Genomic DNA, 18,202 nt, shown 5'->3' with positions numbered 1-18,202 from the left:
ATTTATGCTGATAGACACTAGTGGTCTTTAATTGCCATTAAGCAAATCTGGGTTTCTAGTGTGTCCCTGCACCTTTTAGGAGGAATTTGCCACCTCCAAGGCATACCTGCTCTCAATTTATTAATTTCTATATACTGTGCAAGATGGAAGCTCTTTTAGATTGAAGTTTGCCAAGGACCCCACTTTAGTAAGGTTCCTTGGTGCAGCAGTATGGCTTTTCGTAAATGTATGCAACATAAACTTTTGTCTTTTTGAAATCTAATTGTTGAAAAGGTTTGGACTTTTTTTTTGTTCTGGCTAACTGGGAAGTGTGGTGGGGAATGTTTACTGTGTGTTCTGTGAACTGCCTTGCCCAAGTTCACATCACAAGTTGCCTATGCTAGATTGAAATTGAGGAGTCACTCCAGGTGACTCATGTCAGATGTATCAAATGGAGGTTGCAATCAGACCAAGGGAGACTCAAAGCAAGCATACAATCCATTAAATCCTTTGTATTGTTGTATATCCACTTGCCAACCACCTCACGTAGGATTATGGCGGCAGAGCAGCTCTCCTGCACTGGATCACATATCTAATACGTGTGTGCATATGCCCGATGTGCCCACGTGCTGTGATTAGTCACAGCACAAGCCAATCAGCAGGTCCTGGCCAATGATTGCCAGCCAGGGCAATTGGCAATTGACGAAGAGGATGACTGGATAGAGCCTTTTTATTTGTAATAGATAGATAATTAGATAGATGGTAAAAGTCAGGTACAGTTTAAAGCTAAAATCAAGGCAAACAACTGTATTCACAGATTGTATGTGTAAGGCAGGCCATAGACAGTTTGAATCTCGAGCATATATGGGCACACTTAATGTACATTCAAACAAACAAAAGATTTCTCCGCACACTTACCGACCAGCTTGCAAAACAACCAAATTGGCCCTGTCTAACAGTTTACGTTAAAAACAGAGGGTTTAAGGCCTTAAGAATGAGCGTGCTACCTCCAGGCAAACCTGCCCTTAATCTAGCCATTCTTATATGTGCTACTACTATGGAGGCTATGGAAATTTAGAGCTAGGACCACAGTATATAAAGAGGTCCCTTGGCGTGGGCACTGCAGCTTACGCATATATTTGCAAATGTGTACAAACAAAGCCCTCTGTTTTAACGTAAACTGTTAGACAGTGCCAATTCGTTTTTTTTGCAGGCTGGTCAGTAAATATGCTGGGAAGACTTTTGTTTGTTTGTGATGTGCATTGCCCTTCCATGTGCACCTTGCTGCAAAAGCCAATTATAGATGAGGATGGTTGCCACTTTTTTATACAGTTGAATGTACACCCATCCAACCAATTTTAAATACATTTATCCCTAGCAAAAATCACTCTGCCCCCCCATTCCCCCCCCCCCCCCGCCGGAAGAATACAATGGCTCGCCGGGAGGGATTTTCCTGTCAGCACTGTCGCTTGCAGATTAATTGATTGGCTCACAGTCTTGCTCCTCCCTCATCAGCATGCTCTCTGCTGTAAAGGGGCTTGCAAGAGGCTGATGCCAAGCCTAATTCAGGTACTTTCACTGATTATACACTGTATTATACATTTTTATGATGTATTAATAAATAGAGATCGTAATGTGTGAAATGTATTTCTGTACTGTATGGAGCTCTGTATTTAAAAACTTATCAACTTAAAAAACTGACACCAAACCCTCATAATTAACATTTAAATCTGTCATTTTGTTGGCAAATACAAAGTGCTTTCAAGAGTTGTTATTTGTACTGTACAGTGGAACCTCGGATTGCGAGTAACGCAGTTAACGAGCGTTTCGCAATACGAGCACTGTATTTTTAAAAGTCGTAACTCGGTTTGCGAGTGTTGTCCCGCCAAAGGAGCACGATTCAGGCTAAAGTGGTGTGCAGTACCGCTTTTGGCCTGAGGTGGGGGGCACCGGAGCCGAGCAGAGCCGAACGCCACGTTCGGAAATACACGGAAAGGCCCAAGTACAGCACGGCTGACCTCTGCAAATCTCGGGTAGGAAGTATTTTTGAGGTTTGCCGAGGTCTGCCCAAGTGTCCTCTGGCCTTTTCGGCCATTTCCGAGGCTCTTCAGCGTCCCCCCCGCCTCTGGCCGCATGCAGCATTGCATCCCATTGAAGTCAATGCGGAACAAATTATTTTCATTTCCATTGACTTCAATGAGAAAACTCACTTTGATATGCGAGTACTTTGGATTACGAGCATACTCCTGGAATGGATTATGCTCGTAATCCGAGGTTCCACTGTATCTATATTGAGGCCACTAACCCCAATGTCTTCTTCTGTTAGCCCTTCCTAGCCTGTTCTTGCATTATCAAACGTCTTGATACCAGCAATGCTACCTTGTTAGTGACATCATCAGTCCAGTGCTGGCTTTACATGTGTAGAATTTTGTTAAAATGTTCGGCCAAGAAAGTATAAAAATCTAACCATTTAATGGTGCTTTCATGGGCTCGACTGATTTTGAGTGACTTTTCGTTTGAGTACCATGTCAGTGTCTAAATTTACGTAGAAGGAATATTCTATTTGCAAGCTCTACTTTACAAGTGCATGTGCATAAGACTAGATTTCTCCTGCAAACCACTTAAAGTGTTGATAGCTACCTTATGGTTCTTGGTGCAGACTGCTTATGACCAGGCATACACATTGATCTGAGGCCACTTTTACTCCTATTATGCAGTTATGGATTAAATTCTAGTTGGATTAGTTGCGGTTTTCTGGCCCACTGTGGTCCAGCTGTTGTGGACGCAAGCAGGCTTGTTTGAACGTCCTTATCTCCACAAGTCCACCTATTGTATGTTATGTTTTAACCTTCTGTACCTTGTTTTGTTGTATTTTGAAAAACTTTAAAATAAAAGATATATTGGGGAAAAAAACTAGTTATGATTTTTTCGGCTGGGAGCAAATTCAACTATTAAAAATTAGTTTGTTCCCTTAAGATTCCACAAACAATCTCCATCCTTGTCCTTTGTTTTATTTTTTTTTACTTGCTCTGGCTGAAACAAATTGTTGAATCATCCCCTTTAACTCTTATTTAATTGAATACATTTTCTGAAAAACTAAAAGTATAAGATACTTGAGCGCTGCTATGTAAGTAATAATTAAGAAGACTTCCTAAATTAGTGTAAAACTAGAACAGCTGCACCATTGGATAATGAGATCACACCAAAATAAATTGTAAATATTCAATGGTGTGCTAATTCAACCTATGCATGTATCCAAAAAACTTGTGATCAGTTTGATCATATAACCTATATAAAACCTGCCACTGCTGATGCCTCGGCAGCATCATTTTTTTTTAAAACATAAATTATAATGTGTGAGACACAATGGTAAAATAAAATAAATTGGTGATAAACAGTTCAAGTGATAATGTCCCAAAAGATAATGAATTTGGGATCCTTTCTTGGAAAAAAACTTGCTCCAATATGTACCATGTAGCAGTTAATAATCAGTAATATAAAATCTACCACCGCCACCTCTAGGTGAATTGCCCGCTCACCATAGGAAAAGACCCCATGGGTCAAATCACACCTCTGGTTTACTGATCTTTAAAATTCCTGAAAAGAAACACCGCTGTATCCTGGGTCCTCCGTCGTTTTCATCAAGTGCACTGGAAACTGCTCCTATGGAGTTGCTCAGAGCATAAAGGAGAGATTCATCACGCAATATTGCTTAAACAGATGCGTTTTTATTAAAAATAAAAAATGCCCACTCACATACCTGTCATCTTGTGAATTGCATAAAATACTCAAACACCAAGAGCTTGCCTCCTCACCACTTTTTCCAGGTTTAAGGAGACACCGGAAGTGACGTCACCGGCTCCCCCCGACGCGTTGTGTCACTGGTCATGACTTCTTCAAGGGTATTGGCTTGAAGAAGTGACATATAATTTTTCTATTCTGCCGAGGCATGAGCAGGGGCAGGTTTTGTATATTGTATGTGTTTAAACTGATCAAAATTGTTTTGGATTCATGCACAGGTTGAATTAGTGCATCATTCTCTGAATATTTACAATTTTCTGAAAAACAACAATTCCCTAACAAAATTCTAAAGGTTACGGCGCTAAAAACAAATAAAACCAGTGAAATAAATTGATGCAATAATCAAAAATAATTAGTGCAAGTTAAATAATATCATATTCAATGTCCCAAAATTAGTTGGACAGATAGAATCCAAAAAGCAAAGCAGGGAAGAGTCCGTGATGAATCAAGAAAGAGTGCAAAAAGGGCCACAACAGAGATGAGGATGCAGTGGAGAGAATCTTCTATAGTTCCTCACACCCGAGGTGGAATATCAAATATGCTCACCAGATCCCGTTGACCGCCATTACAGCGGTCAAAAACAGCACAGGGAATTTTGGGGCTCCCCACAACCTCAGCTCAATGGTACCGATGGGCGACAGATGGTATCTCAGGATTCAAAGAGAGAAAGGACAAACCATCGCATAATATAGTCTGCACAATCGTTTTATTAAAGGAATTGCACTTACAAAATCTCGTAGTATAAACAGCATATCGCGTACAACTGACAGTCAGCGCCTCCGTCTGCTGCCTCCGCCTTCCTGGTTCGTGTACAGCCCTACACAGAATACGGACGTGGTGACGTCATAGGCTCCTCCCTGGGAGGGCTGTACACGAACCAGGAAGGCGGAGGCAGCAGACGGAGGCGCTGACTGTCAGTTGTACGCGATATGCTGTTTATACTACGAGATTTTGTAAGTGCAATTCCTTTAATAAAACGATTGTGCAGACTATATTATGCGATGGTTTGTCCTTTCTCTCTTTGAATCCTGAGATACCATCTGTCGCCCATCGGTACCATTGAGCTGAGGTTGTGGGGAGCCCCAAAATTCCCTGTGCTGTTTTTGACCGCTGTAATGGCGGTCAACGGGATCTGGTGAGCATATTTGATATTCCACCTCGGGTGTGAGGAACTATAGAAGATTCTCTCCACTGCATCCTCGTCTCTGTTGTGGCCCTTTTTGCACTCTTTCTTGATTCATCACGGACTCTTCCCTGCTTTGCTTTTTGGATTCTATCTGTCCAACTAATTTTGGGACATTGAATATGATATTATTTAACTTGCACTAATTATTTTTGATTATTGCATCAATTTATTTCACTGGTTTTATTTGTTTTTAGCGCCGCATCTTTTTTGTATTATTATTTATGGCGGGATTTGGAGACTAGATCTCGATGCAGGCTGCTTAGTTTTCACTACACTGTATTTTCGGTTTCACTTTAAGCGCAGCTTTTATTTTCTGTTTTTGCCAAAATTCTAAAGGTGTAAGGCCAGCTCAAGATTCGATGAATGCATCATAATGCTGACTTGCTATGGCAGCAAGGTACTAAAAAATAAAAATAGCAATTCACACTCTGAATACTATTATCACAGGTATTATCCCAGTACAGTTACCAGAATACCATATTTTTTGCTATAGTGGGTCTTTCCTGGTGCCCTTCACTGGAAACACCTGAACCCAAAGTTTGGAGGAATGCCCGCTCCATATGCTGATCGGTAGCTATTTTGCTTTTCTGCAGGAAGGAGCTAGAGGAATACGCTTCCATGAGCGAGAAGGAAAAAATAAAGAGAGATCTGGAAAAGGAAGAACGCAGGAAGAACCATGAAGCCAGGAAGATGCATTACCTCCTCAGTACAGAGCAGGTTAGTATACAGTAGAAATCCCTGACAGCTCAGGGAAGCCTCAGGGAGCCGCACACTGACAGAGACAAAAGAGCCAGCTGAATAGGACATGACGACTTGAAAAGATATCACAAAAACACAACTTCCACTTCAATTAGGTAGTTTTCTATGTGTGAGGGCCGATAGCATGACTGCTCAGTAACACCGCGGAAATACAAGCATCCATGTCAGCACTTTCATCCGAACGTGAAAAGGAAAACAGAATTGCTAGACAGCCGCGACTAATTTCCATCGGCTTGTTGTCGTGTTTTGTCTTTACCAGGATTTTATTATTAAGGGGAATTCTACTAAGCATTATTTAAATCCTCAGAGAGTGGAGGCTAAATTCTACACTTCTTCTTTTCATTTCCTCTTTTAGGTTTGATAGCCTCAGATTTCAATCACCAGGACTGGGTAGGCAAAGTGCTTAGCCAGGCAAATAAAGGGGGCCATAATTGTGAAAGGTGCTGGTCACACTTATTCAGTCTAAAGAGCAATAATAATGTGTAAAAAGCAAACAAAAGTAATCTCTTAACTGATCTCAACACAGTAAATGTACGTTTTTAAGGGTTTGAGTATTCTAAATCTGGCCATACAGTAGTAGATTTTTGAATGAAGTTCATTCATATAATGGTTCGAACATTCAGTACATTTGATGACATGATAAATGCCATTTAAAAGTACTTAACATCTATTTGCTTTTAACATTCGATTTTGGAACAAATGGATTTTCCCAAATGAAAACCACATTCACTGTTAGAAATGTATTTGTTCGAGAAAAAATTTTCATCCTGCGCCTTAGAATTTTCTCGTCACTGCAGTCAAAAATGTCAGTTTGACAACATGTATGGTTGGAAAACTGAACAAATGCTCTTAAAATGGAGAATTCACAGAAAATTCTATTTGTGTATGACCAACTTTACTGCTTTCCTGTAAAACATCAGCAGAGGAATATTTCCAGGCAAAATATAGTTGACTAAAGTAGTCATAAACACTAGCAGTTATAATCAATAAAAAAATACTTGTTCTTTTATATTTATTTCTATATGCTTTATTATACAGTCTATACAAACTTAGAATTATTTAGGAGGCAGGATAAGGTTTCTATACCTTTTTTTTTTTGCTGTTATTTGGTTTTTGGAAATCCTTAAACATGGGGGGGTGCTTAGTATGCAAATATCAACATCCCACAAATCAATGTATGGACACCGAAAAACTTGTTAAAAGAGCATGACATTTTTTTTCGGGATGCAGGTGTGTCCTTGCAAAATACATGGGCCTCATTCACACTGGGTGCACTGCAGCGTACCACTATGTGAGGGCCATGTTTACCTGCACAGGGGTGCACAAGTGTATTGTGCATCCACGTGCAGACAGTTCCATTGTTGTCTACTGAGACGCAGAGCTGAACGGGGAAAGCCGCTGCTCCCAATTTGACATCCATGCAGGTGCACACTGTCATTGTAGAGGGGATTTGCACTCTCCCCTACAGTATCATAGCAGGGATACTCACACAGTGACCAGCATTTTACAGCCCATTCTTAAAAATGCTGGCTGCGAGGTAGAGCCTGCAGTAGTTTACAGAGTTCTCCCTACTGAATGCTGCAGGTGCACTGCCATCAGAAGGGGCTTGATATTTGAAGAGGAGAAGAGGAGGTGCTTAGAGCGCTGGCGGGGACCCCAGAGGAGGAGGTTTCGACTGCTCTGTGCAATACCATTGCACAAAGCAGGTAAGTATAACATGTTTTTTTTTTTAACTGAGCCTTTACAACCGCTTTTAATCCTTAAACTAACACTTAAAACTCAACTCAGAGCTTCAGTTCCCTCTTTCTTGTTTGTTCCTACCCTCGCTTAGAGCCAGCCCTGCACTGCTATTAAAAAAAAAAATCAAATTACATAACGTTTTCCAGTGATGTTGGGTTCAGTCTGATGATGTCACAGGTCCTCCTTGCCCTTTTCTTGCTCCAGTGATGGGTGGAAACTAAATGCTTCAGAAAGGAGTATTTCTTCTGTGAGTCTCTGGCTGGGGTGGAGCATTGACAATCCTGGCTCACAGGAAGTGGTTCTTAGCCTACCCTGGTTTATCCAAAACCCTTTGGTTCAAGTTGGGCTTTAAAAATTAACCCCAACTTGACATTTAATCTCTTAACCTAACCTGAAAAAATAACCTAGTCAAAGCTGAACTCTTAAAGAGGATCTTCAGTCCAGCCAAAAAAAAAAATTAAACGTCAACAGCTACAAATACTGTACTTCCACGAATCCAGCGCCATCCTCATCCAAGTCAGTTCTTCACCCGTCTTCAGGTCCCCGGTGGTGCCTAGTGTGGGCACAGTTTAGTGTGGGAAGCTGGCTGTGACTCTTTGCGGGTTCACTGCTGGCTTCCCACTGTGCATGCACAAGCCGTGCTACACTTTGTGAATGGTCCCATAGCCTTCTGGGACCTGTAACATGTCCCCTAAAGGCTTCGGGCAAAGGGGGGGTGAACTTCTTCTCAGAGCACCTAGGCAATTTTTCACGGAAGTGGGAGTGGATACCTGTCAAAAAAAAATAGTGCCAAAAAGTGATAGAGGAGGGAAGTGGAGGTGAAAAAGCAAAACTTCCCCTTTTGGGTGAAGTTCCACTTTAAGCTACTCTCTAAGGACTCTTGCACATGGGTGCCCTGAGTCAGAGCAACATAAATTTTGGCAAATTTTCCCGGTCTGGGAAGTCCAGGTGCTTCAATTGGCCATAGTCATGAATAGATGTTAGCGGTTTTACTTGGGTACGCACTGATACACACATAAACACTCGTAAAATGTAGAGGCTCCTTTCAATTTTAGAAAATGTTCTATTCTTATAATAATATAGTATGTCCATACGCTATACAAGTGTCTATGCCTGCTGGTGTTTACCCACGTACAGCCAAACTCAGCCATTCGTGTCCATGGGTGGCTGTACGCAGTACCTGGGCTTCCCAGCCAGGGGAAATATGCTGGAATTTGCATTTCACAGGCTCAGGGTGCCCATGTACAAGAAGCCTAATCATAACTTAACTCTCGACTACATGTGCTCACCTTGTCAGGTTCCAAAAGCTAACAATCTGTCACTAAAATGTTCTGGCACTGACAAAATGACTGTTTGGATGTTGCGGTGCCCCCTGTAAGCTGGTAATGTTAGTTTGTGATGGATTTTGACATGATGGGTACACTTTAAGGACAATTATTTATTTTGCTTTTATACATCTTTTAGTGTCATCAGTATTGCTTGTTTAGCAGCATATGTTTGGTGAAGGTTTGCTCATAATTAATTATGCTAATGTGCCGCTGTCAATATGTACTTCATGGGAATGATATACCTGACACTCTATTCCCATTTTATACATCCCATGGTGATTCAGTACAGTACAAATTAACAACTTCCATTGTTCGGGTAAATGAAGACAGCCTGTGGGCCAGATGCCATCTTCCTTGATTTTACTTCAGGTCTGAGAATTAAAAAAGAACTCCAGCCAAAAGACAGAATTTAGACATAAACTTGCAAAGCATTATGTTTTCTTACAAATCCTGGGGCCATTCCTCCTATGTGTCACCTGATGGGTGACACCCTGCATGTATAATATACCACAATATTACACCCAATACACTTCCCTATTAAAAGTTAGAGACTTAAAATGTGTATGTAAGTTAAAGCGGAACTAAACTCTCACAATCAATATTAACAATTTTTAATCCTTATGCTGCTAGTCTTAAAGTGATGCTAATGTCTCCTTTTTATGTTTAAAAATAACAAACATGTCATACTTACCTGCTCTGTGCAGTGGTTTTGTATAGAGCAGCTCTGATCCTCTTCTACTTGGGTCTCTCGCCGGCGCTCCTGGCAATTCCCTCTTGTCAAGTGCCCCCACAGCAAGCAGCTTGCTATGGGGGCAGCCGAGCCGCTGCTCTGTGTTTCCATTTAGACACGGCTCGGCCCTGCCCCCTCTCTCTCCTCATTGGCTAACTGACCTTGATTGACAGCAGTCAATCGCGCCCTGCTGCTGCCAATGAGGAGGGAAAGCTAAGACTCTCGTGAAACATCGCTGGATAGAGATGGGACTCAGGTAAGTATTAGGGGTGCTGGGGGGGGGGGGGCGCTGCTGTAAACAGAAGGTTTTTTTTATCTTAAAGCATAGAATACATTAAGATAACAAAAAACTTCTGATGTTAGAACCACATTAATAAATAGATACAAAGGTATTTTATATTTACCGTATATACTGGAGTATAAGCCAAGTTTTTCAGCACATTTTTTTGTGCTGAAAAAGCCCCCTGGCTTATACTCGAGTCACTGTGCCCATCTGCAGCCTCATGCGCCTGATCTCCCGACGCCGTGACATTCAGTCTAGTCAGCGGTCGTCCAGTGTAACAAAGCCCCGCCTTCTCCTCATCGTCGTCTGTGATAGGTGGAACACTGACTGCTGGGATACTGAATCAGTGTTCCGTTACGGATGAGGACGAGGAGGAGGCGGGGCTTTGTTACACTGTATGGCCGCCGACTAGACTGCATGTCACAGTGCCGGTGTTCTGGAGATCAGGTACATGAGGCCGCAGATGGACACAGTGAGGCAGGGAGATGGGCAGAGTGAGGCATGCAGATGGACACAGTGAGGCATGCAGATGGACACAGTGAGGCAGGGAGATGGGTAGAGTGAGGCAGGGAGATGGGCAGAGTGAGGCAGGGAGATGGGTAGAGTGAGGCATGCAGATGGACACAGTGAGGCAGGGAGATGGGCAGAGTGAGGCATGCAGATGGACACAGTGAGGCATGCAGATGGACACAGTGAGGCAGGGAGATGGGCAGAGTGAGGCAGGGAGATGGGTAGAGTGAGGCATGCAGATGGACACAGTATGGCATGCACATTGGCAGAGTGAGGCATGCAGATGGACACAATGAGGCTGCAGATGGGCATTGTTGACCCTCTTTTCCACTTATAGTAGCTGCTGCATTTCCCAACCTAGGCTTATACTCGAATCAATACGTTTTCCCAGTTTTTTGTGGTATAATTATGTGCCTCGGCTTATATTCGGGTCGGCCTATACTCCAGTATATACGGTACTTGTTTTAAACTTTTTAAAACATTTCTTCAATTGCTTCCTGTTTTTTGGCCTAGGCCAAAAAGATGTCATACATCCCAGGAGTCCCCAGGAGGGCAGGAGGGGCTTTCTCAGGTAAGTACACCCTCCTGCCTGCATGCCTGAGCTGAGTACAGATGGATTCCAGGAAGTGAATGCTACATGAATCATCTGACCTTAATCGAGATAGCAGTGGATAGAAATGCTGGGGGGGGGGGGGTTTCAAAGTGATTTTTCAGCAAAATAAAGCATGGAGACATGGATGGATGAATGAGTTTGTTGTGAGTATTAAAAAAAAATTAAATAGCGTTTTAAGTTTGTGGTGCTCAGATACACTTTAGTTCCACTTTAGGGATTTAAAGTAACTCTCCTATGCAAATAAAAATCTCAGTGTTGTAGAGCTGGCTGAAACTAAGAATCACTTTACTTTTAACCGCTTCAGCCCCGGAAGATTTGGCTGGTGAATGACCAGGTCATTTTTTGAGATTCGGCACTGCGTCGCTTTAACTGACAATTGCGCGGTCGTACAGCGCTGCACCCAAACAAAATTGATGTCCTTTTTTCCCCACAAATAGAGCTTTCTTTTGGTGGTATTTGATCATCTCTGTGTTTTTTATTTTTTTGCGCTATAAACAAAAAATGAACGACAATTTTGGAAAAAACACAATATTTTGTACTTTTTGCTGTAATAAATATAAATAAATATAATATAAGATAAATTAATATAAATATAAATATTTTTTTTAAAAAAAAGCTATTTTTTCCTCAGTTTAGGCCGATATGTATTCTTCTACATATTTTTGGTAATAAAAATCGCAATAAGCGTATATTGATTGGTTTGCGCAAAAGTTATAGTGTCTACAAAATAGGGGATAGATTTATAGCATTTTTATTATTATTTTTTTTTTCTAGTAATGGTGGCGATCTGCAATTTTTATCGGGACTGCGACCTTATAGCGGACACATCGGACACTTTTGACACATTTTTAGGACCATTGGCATTTATACAGAGATCAGTGCTATAAAAATGTCACTGGCAGGGAAGGGGTTAACACTAGGGGGCGATCAAGGGGATAATTGTGTTCCCTCAGCGTGTTCTAACTGAAAGGGGGAGGAGACTGTCTAGGGGAGATGACAGATCGCTGTTCATACTTTGTATCTATTAGATTGTAAGCTTTTCTGAGCAGGGCCCTCTTAATCCTCTTGTATTTTATTGTATTATAACTGTATTGTCTCCATTTTATATTGTAAAGCGCTGCGTAAACTGTTGGCGCTATATAAATCCTGTATAATAATAATAATGAACAGACGATCAGCCTCTTCTCCCCTCAGAGAACCGGGATCTGTGTGTTTACACACACAGATCCCGGTTCTCGGTGTGTCACCAGCGATCGCGGGAGCCCGGCGGTGATCACAACGGCCAGGCACTCGCATCGGCTCCGGAGGGGCAAGCAGGGAGCACGTGCGCCCCTAGTGGCCACAGGGCGAAGCGACGTTACATAACGTTGCTTCGCCCAGCCGTACCATTCTGCCGCTGAGTATTCTGCTGTCGTTTTGCCGCTATTCTTTCTGATTGTGTAGTGGGAGCATGCCTGTATGCTGGGAGGTCTATTGCAGATACTTATTATTTAGATGTTAGTGCAAATAAAAAAAAGTATCACACACTGTAATCAATTGTTCTTGTAGGTAGTTATTAAAACCTGTGGCACCAAGAATTAATTCTTTCTAACAGAAAATACACTGTTCCACTATATACTAGTGTTTTTCTTTTTTTTTGTAACTAAACTAAAACATTTTTTTACGATCTGTAAACAATGTTGTCTGCTCCACCTACTGGCTCATAATGCACATAAGATATTTGCTACGTGTAGGGAAATAATTGTACACTGCATGTAAAACAGGGGAAACTGTTTATATTTTCAGAGATCAGCTTATGGTGTGATTTCTTCATCAGCAAAATTAAACAAATGCATGAAGGATGTATAATTAAAAATTACATCTGCATAATACGTGCTAATTCATTAAGTTCATAATTGGATAGGTTAATATTTACTTTACTCTGAAACAATACTGCAGACATAAGAAAACATGCAAGTTGTGATAAAACAATTAAGTCATTACCTTTGATCCCTTTGATGTGGTTCAAATTGTAATATATATATATATATATATATATATATATATATATATATATATATATATATACACACACACACACACACACACACACACACACACACACACATATATATATATATATATATATAAATCTTATTACATGTACAGTATCATACATATCATCTTTTGTAAGCTATAGGTATACAGATTTTGTAAATAAATAATTCTAAAAATGTAACAAATATTTCTAGAAACAAAACAATAAAAAGTTAAAACACTCAAATTATTTTAGTTTGGCTATATGTATAAAGTTCTATTGCTTGCTAAAATTACCTAATTCTTTAATAATTTTAATTCTTCACTTTTCCTATATCTATAATTTTTACAATTATGGCATTATGTTGGCAAGACTTAAAAAGAGAACCAGTCATGCAAGAATTTTAATGTTTTTTCTTAAATATAAAACTCAAAATATTTTTTTATTATTATTCTATTATAATAATAATATATTTGTGCAGGCTTGCATACAAAAGAGTTTTGGTTGCCTACGTAGCCTCCCTGATGGTGTGATTATGTCAGATTTTTTAATCTGAAAGCGGTACAATGTTTTGCATCAAAATTTGGCGTTTTATATTATATTGTAGGCCTGTAATTCTTAGTAATAACACACTTAAATCTGTCCAAACAAAAGTCTAGTAGACATTTCAGGTATGATAAAGTTTGAAACACGAAATCATAAATAATAATATAATAAATAACTATAAATAATTATAAATAATAATAATATAATAATAATAAAATACATTTTCCCACGATTCACTATCGCTTAATTCTGCAAGTGATTCTAATTTACTATCGCTGTTTTCTAGCTGGTCTAAAACCACTTTTGACGTAAAGGGACACTTTTTGGTTGCTATGGACAATCTCAAGTTTCCAGGCAGAAAGAACAGTGGGGGTTATTTACAAAAGGAAATCCACTTTGCACTGCAAGTGCACTTGGAAGTGCATTTGCTCTAAATCTAAGGGGTAGATCTGAAATGAGTGGAAGCTCTGCTGATTTTATCATCCAATCATGTGCAAGCTAAAATGCTGTTTTTTATTTTCCTTGCATGTCCCCCTCAGATCTACAGCGACCTTACTTCCTTGTGCACTTTCAGTGCACTTTCAAGTGCACTTGCAATGCAAAGTGGATTTACCTTTAGTAAATAACCCCCATTACATATAATATAAAACTGAATGCAGGGCACTGGACAAAGCCTTGGGGACAAAAGAGAGGTGAAATTATTTGATACAGTAATGTAATCTGTAAGATTACAGTGTACTGTATGTGTTATGTTTTTTGTACTTTTTTAATTTGCCACCGGGCTCCACCCCCATGTGTCACAACGCTCGCAGGGAACGGAGCATGGAACACAGAGGCATCGGGCGGAGACACAGCTCGCAGACACAGCGGGGGGACATCGAAGGATCCTGGGGACAAGGTAAGGAACCTGGACCAGGATTATGCAATGCAATCCCGAGTGTGGCTTGGGGTTACCGCTAATGGTACCGAAATATAACCCCGAGCCACACTCTGGATTACCGCCAGGGAGGTTAAGGGCTTGTTCACACTTGACTTAATTTCTAATGTTCCTACAGTGTTAGTATGGGCGTTAGACTCACTTTAATGAGCTTTAATATGGGCGTTAGACGAGCGTTAGACGGGCGTTAGACTGGAGTTTTACAAGCGTTGATGACGAGTTAAATATGCTCCCCAAACACCCTATGGGCAGTTTTGAAGTGTTTGATGAGCGTTAAAATTGCTCCACAAATGCCAATTCCATTATAGTTAATAAACTAATCTTAACGCCCTGCAATGGCACAGCGACTGTCTGCCAGAGTGTTTGCAAAGTGTTACCATAGACTTAAATGGGAGGCGTTTGAAGCCTGACTCGACATGAGGCTTCAATTTTGAAGCGACACGACGCTAATGTTTTGATAGTGTGGTCAGCATTATGTGCTGTCCATTGTATCTTTTGCATAGGCATTTGAGGGGTGTTTTTAACACCTCTCAAGCACCTGCTTTTAATGCCAGTGTGAACTTAGCCTAAGGCTACCTTGACACCTTGACCTTGTGGTGATTAAACACGTTGGGGGTGGTTATTAAAACTGGAGAGTGCAATATCTGGTGCAGTTCTGCATAGGAACCAATCAGCTTCTAGGTTTTAGAAGGTCGTCCTGATGATGTAGCGATACGAAACATACGTCGAGGCGCCTTTGGGTCGCGTCACTTCCGGGTCCCAGCTTTGGTTTTTTATTCCAGCTGCGGTGAAACGCACGCCGATTCCCAGCGCGAGCAGGGCACTTTGCGGCATCCACCCGACCATAAACGCTGTATCATCCAGTGCCGGGACATAGGCACTAAACCATATAAGCAGGCACTTTTTTAAACTTTTATGTTTTAATAAATGAAACAATATCACGTTATTGGATCCTCCTTGTTTTTTTTCAACTTATGTACCCGCTGAGGGGGAGAGGAGAGTACAGTGTTGAATAATCCGGGCATTCTTTCCAGGCTGCAAGGTGGCAGCACAAGCGCTTTGTGACCTTCTTTTTGGTTAAAGAGGTCATGGCGGTCTGGTGAGCAGATATTTTATATGAACACCTTGGGTGTTGATGGATGTTTAAAAACGGTGAAGGATAACTGCACATTTTTATTGAACAATCGAGTTTCTGCTTCAAATATTCACTGAAGAATATGACCTATACGTTTTTTTTAGAATCACTGTGGTTCACATATATTTTGTCATTTTCATGTACCATTGGAAATGTTCACTTATCGGTCTATATAGTCTTTATTTCATTCACAACCACAGCACCCCCTACTATCACCAAACTTTAGAAACTACTATAAACAACACTGTGCACATGTACTGATAAGATAACATAGAGGAGAGTTCAGAGGCAGCTGAAAAAAAAAAACGCCCAACTGCTCCTAAACGTATGTTTACCAGAAGCAGTGTACATGAAGCCTAATGGGGCGTACACACGGTCGGACTTTTCAGCTACAAAAGTCCGACAGCCTGTCCGACAGACTTTCGACGGACTTTCGACGGACTTGCGGGGGACTTTCTAACGAACAGACTTGCCTACACACGATCACACAAAAGTCCGTTGAATTCTTACGTGATGACGTACACCGGACTAAAATAAGGAAGTTGATAGCCAGTAGCCAATAGCTGCCCTAGCGTGGGTTTTTGTCCGTCAGACTAGCATACAGACGAGCGGATTTTTCGACCGGACTCGAGTCCGTCGGAAAGATTTGAAGCATGTTTCAAATCTAAAGTCCGTCGGATTTGAGGCTGAAAAAGTCCGTTGAAAGTCCAGAGAAGCCCACACACGATCGGATTACCAGCCAGCTTTAGTCCGTCAGCGTCCGTTGGACTTTTGTAGAAGAAAAGTCCGACCGTGTGTACGCGGCATAATAGTTGACTTCCTATGATTGTCAGCTCCATCTAGTGGCCAAAATGCAATGCATTTTTCTGAAATATCCTAATCCGAATGTGTCATAAGTAGACCCCTGTGTGGTAGCCAATTGACAGGGTGGCAACATGTTGTTTTTTTTTTTTGTTTTGTTTTTTTAGAAAACGTTTTATTCAATTTCCAGCGTGTTTTAACTTTAATTACTAATTCCACCTTTATTGAGGCTGTTTACTTGTTATTTGTTTTCATGCCTTTTCTAAGTTTAGAATATATTTTGTTTTATGTTTCTTACAATTTTTTGTTTCCTTTTACAAATAATTGTATTGTTTTTGCAAGCAATGACTATGACTTTCCATAGTTGTTCCTGGAATTAGAATTAGTATCTGTTTTGTTTGGTGACATGAACATTTTGAAGTAGGTTAGAGTCCCTTTTTGTCTGCTTCCAGACTATGTATAATAGTGACAGTGGGGAATAATCTTACGGAAGGTCAGAACATCTTTACAAAAGGTTATTTGTGAGCTACTCGATCATTGTATGTGCCACATGTCTGCCGCCTCCTTAAACCTCTTACTGCTTCTCCACTCATGATACAGTGAAAGTCATCGCCTAAGTGGTGATTATGGCACATTCATATCTTACCACACAGATTGGGAACGTGACCTCAGTAGCTCTGCTGGCCTTTTCTACCCCCCGAGACAAAAGAGAATCACAAGTTTCTCCCAAACCTCAAACTCATGATTAATAATGTTTCCAGCCAAGCCATCGGGGAATAGGGCCGAGCTTTGTTGCCAGCCACACCAAGGATATTTCACATCCACTATTTTTAGGAAGAACACTGATTACAGGAGAAAATAAATGACAAAATCCCGCATCGCATAAAAGTTATCCATCAAAAAGTTAATTCAATTAATTTTGTACTTTCAAATTAAACTATGATTAAGAACCCAAAGTTGCTCAGATTACAACGTAGCTCCTTAAAATAATAAGTTAGGTAAGAATGTTAATTAGGTTGTTGGTGCCAAGTTTCCTGTCCATATTTTCATTTCCCAAATATCTTTTGATTTTCAAGAGGAATTATTTACTTTAGCTTTTTATGTTTTTATACTTATTATATCTTCTTTTTTTTTTTTTAACACATGACTTCTAGTTTTTCCTGTTTAGACTTACCTACTGAAATGCTAAAATTTGGTTTTTCATCTTTTTTTCCAACAAACATGGAACAGTATTTTAGAATAAATGCATAACTTTTTTTTTTTTTACTGTATTTTCAAGGGAACAAAAATCTTTCTATTTTCTTTCTTTTAGATATAAATTTAAATGTGATGGAATATGTTAAATGATCAGATTTTTGTAGTGTTTAAATATTTATATTAAATCATTTTTGAAAATATTTTTTAAAACTATGTTTGTTATAGGGGTTGATTTACTAAAACTGGAGCGTGAAAAATCTGGTGCACCTGTGCGCATGCATGGTAGCCAATCAGCTTCTAACTTCAGCTAGTTAAATTAAGTTTTGACAAAAATGGAAGTTGACTGGTTTCTGTGCAGAGCTGCACCAGATTTTGCACTCTCCAGTTTGAGTAAATAAACCCCATAGTAGTGCTTTCCTTACAGCTTCTAACAAGATATTGTAATTGTGTTAGTTTTACCATCCAATGCTGAAATCTGCCATCCCATTGCCTGACTGCTGGGCTTTATGCTGTTGAGGTCTGTTCTGTGCTGAGATTGGTATACCTACCGTGAGTAAGGTGATGGCATCAAATAATACTTGTCCTCATAGAATGCCTTTGGGATCCCATGAAACATCCCTGTACAAATCTATTAGTAAAA

At 40.4% G+C, this 18,202-nt stretch overlaps 1 protein-coding gene across 2 annotated transcripts in view; it reads left to right on the top strand.

The window, feature by feature from the left end:
* The window catches only part of SPATA17 (spermatogenesis associated 17), a 262,104-nt gene that overhangs the window by 136,718 nt on the left and 107,184 nt on the right, over positions 1-18,202 (top strand). For both annotated transcript variants that reach the window (XM_073629180.1, XM_073629179.1), the window contains exon 6: positions 5,560-5,683. In XM_073629180.1, the coding sequence (XP_073485281.1) occupies positions 5,560-5,683 (124 nt within the window). The remainder of the gene's footprint in view (positions 1-5,559; positions 5,684-18,202) is intronic.

This window comes from Aquarana catesbeiana, linkage group LG04 (genome assembly GCF_042186555.1).
Source record: "Aquarana catesbeiana isolate 2022-GZ linkage group LG04, ASM4218655v1, whole genome shotgun sequence".
NCBI classification, from domain to species: Eukaryota; Metazoa; Chordata; class Amphibia; order Anura; family Ranidae; genus Aquarana; species Aquarana catesbeiana.
The sequence above is the reverse complement of the archived record's forward strand: the minus strand, read 5'-3'. Positions and strand labels throughout refer to the sequence as shown.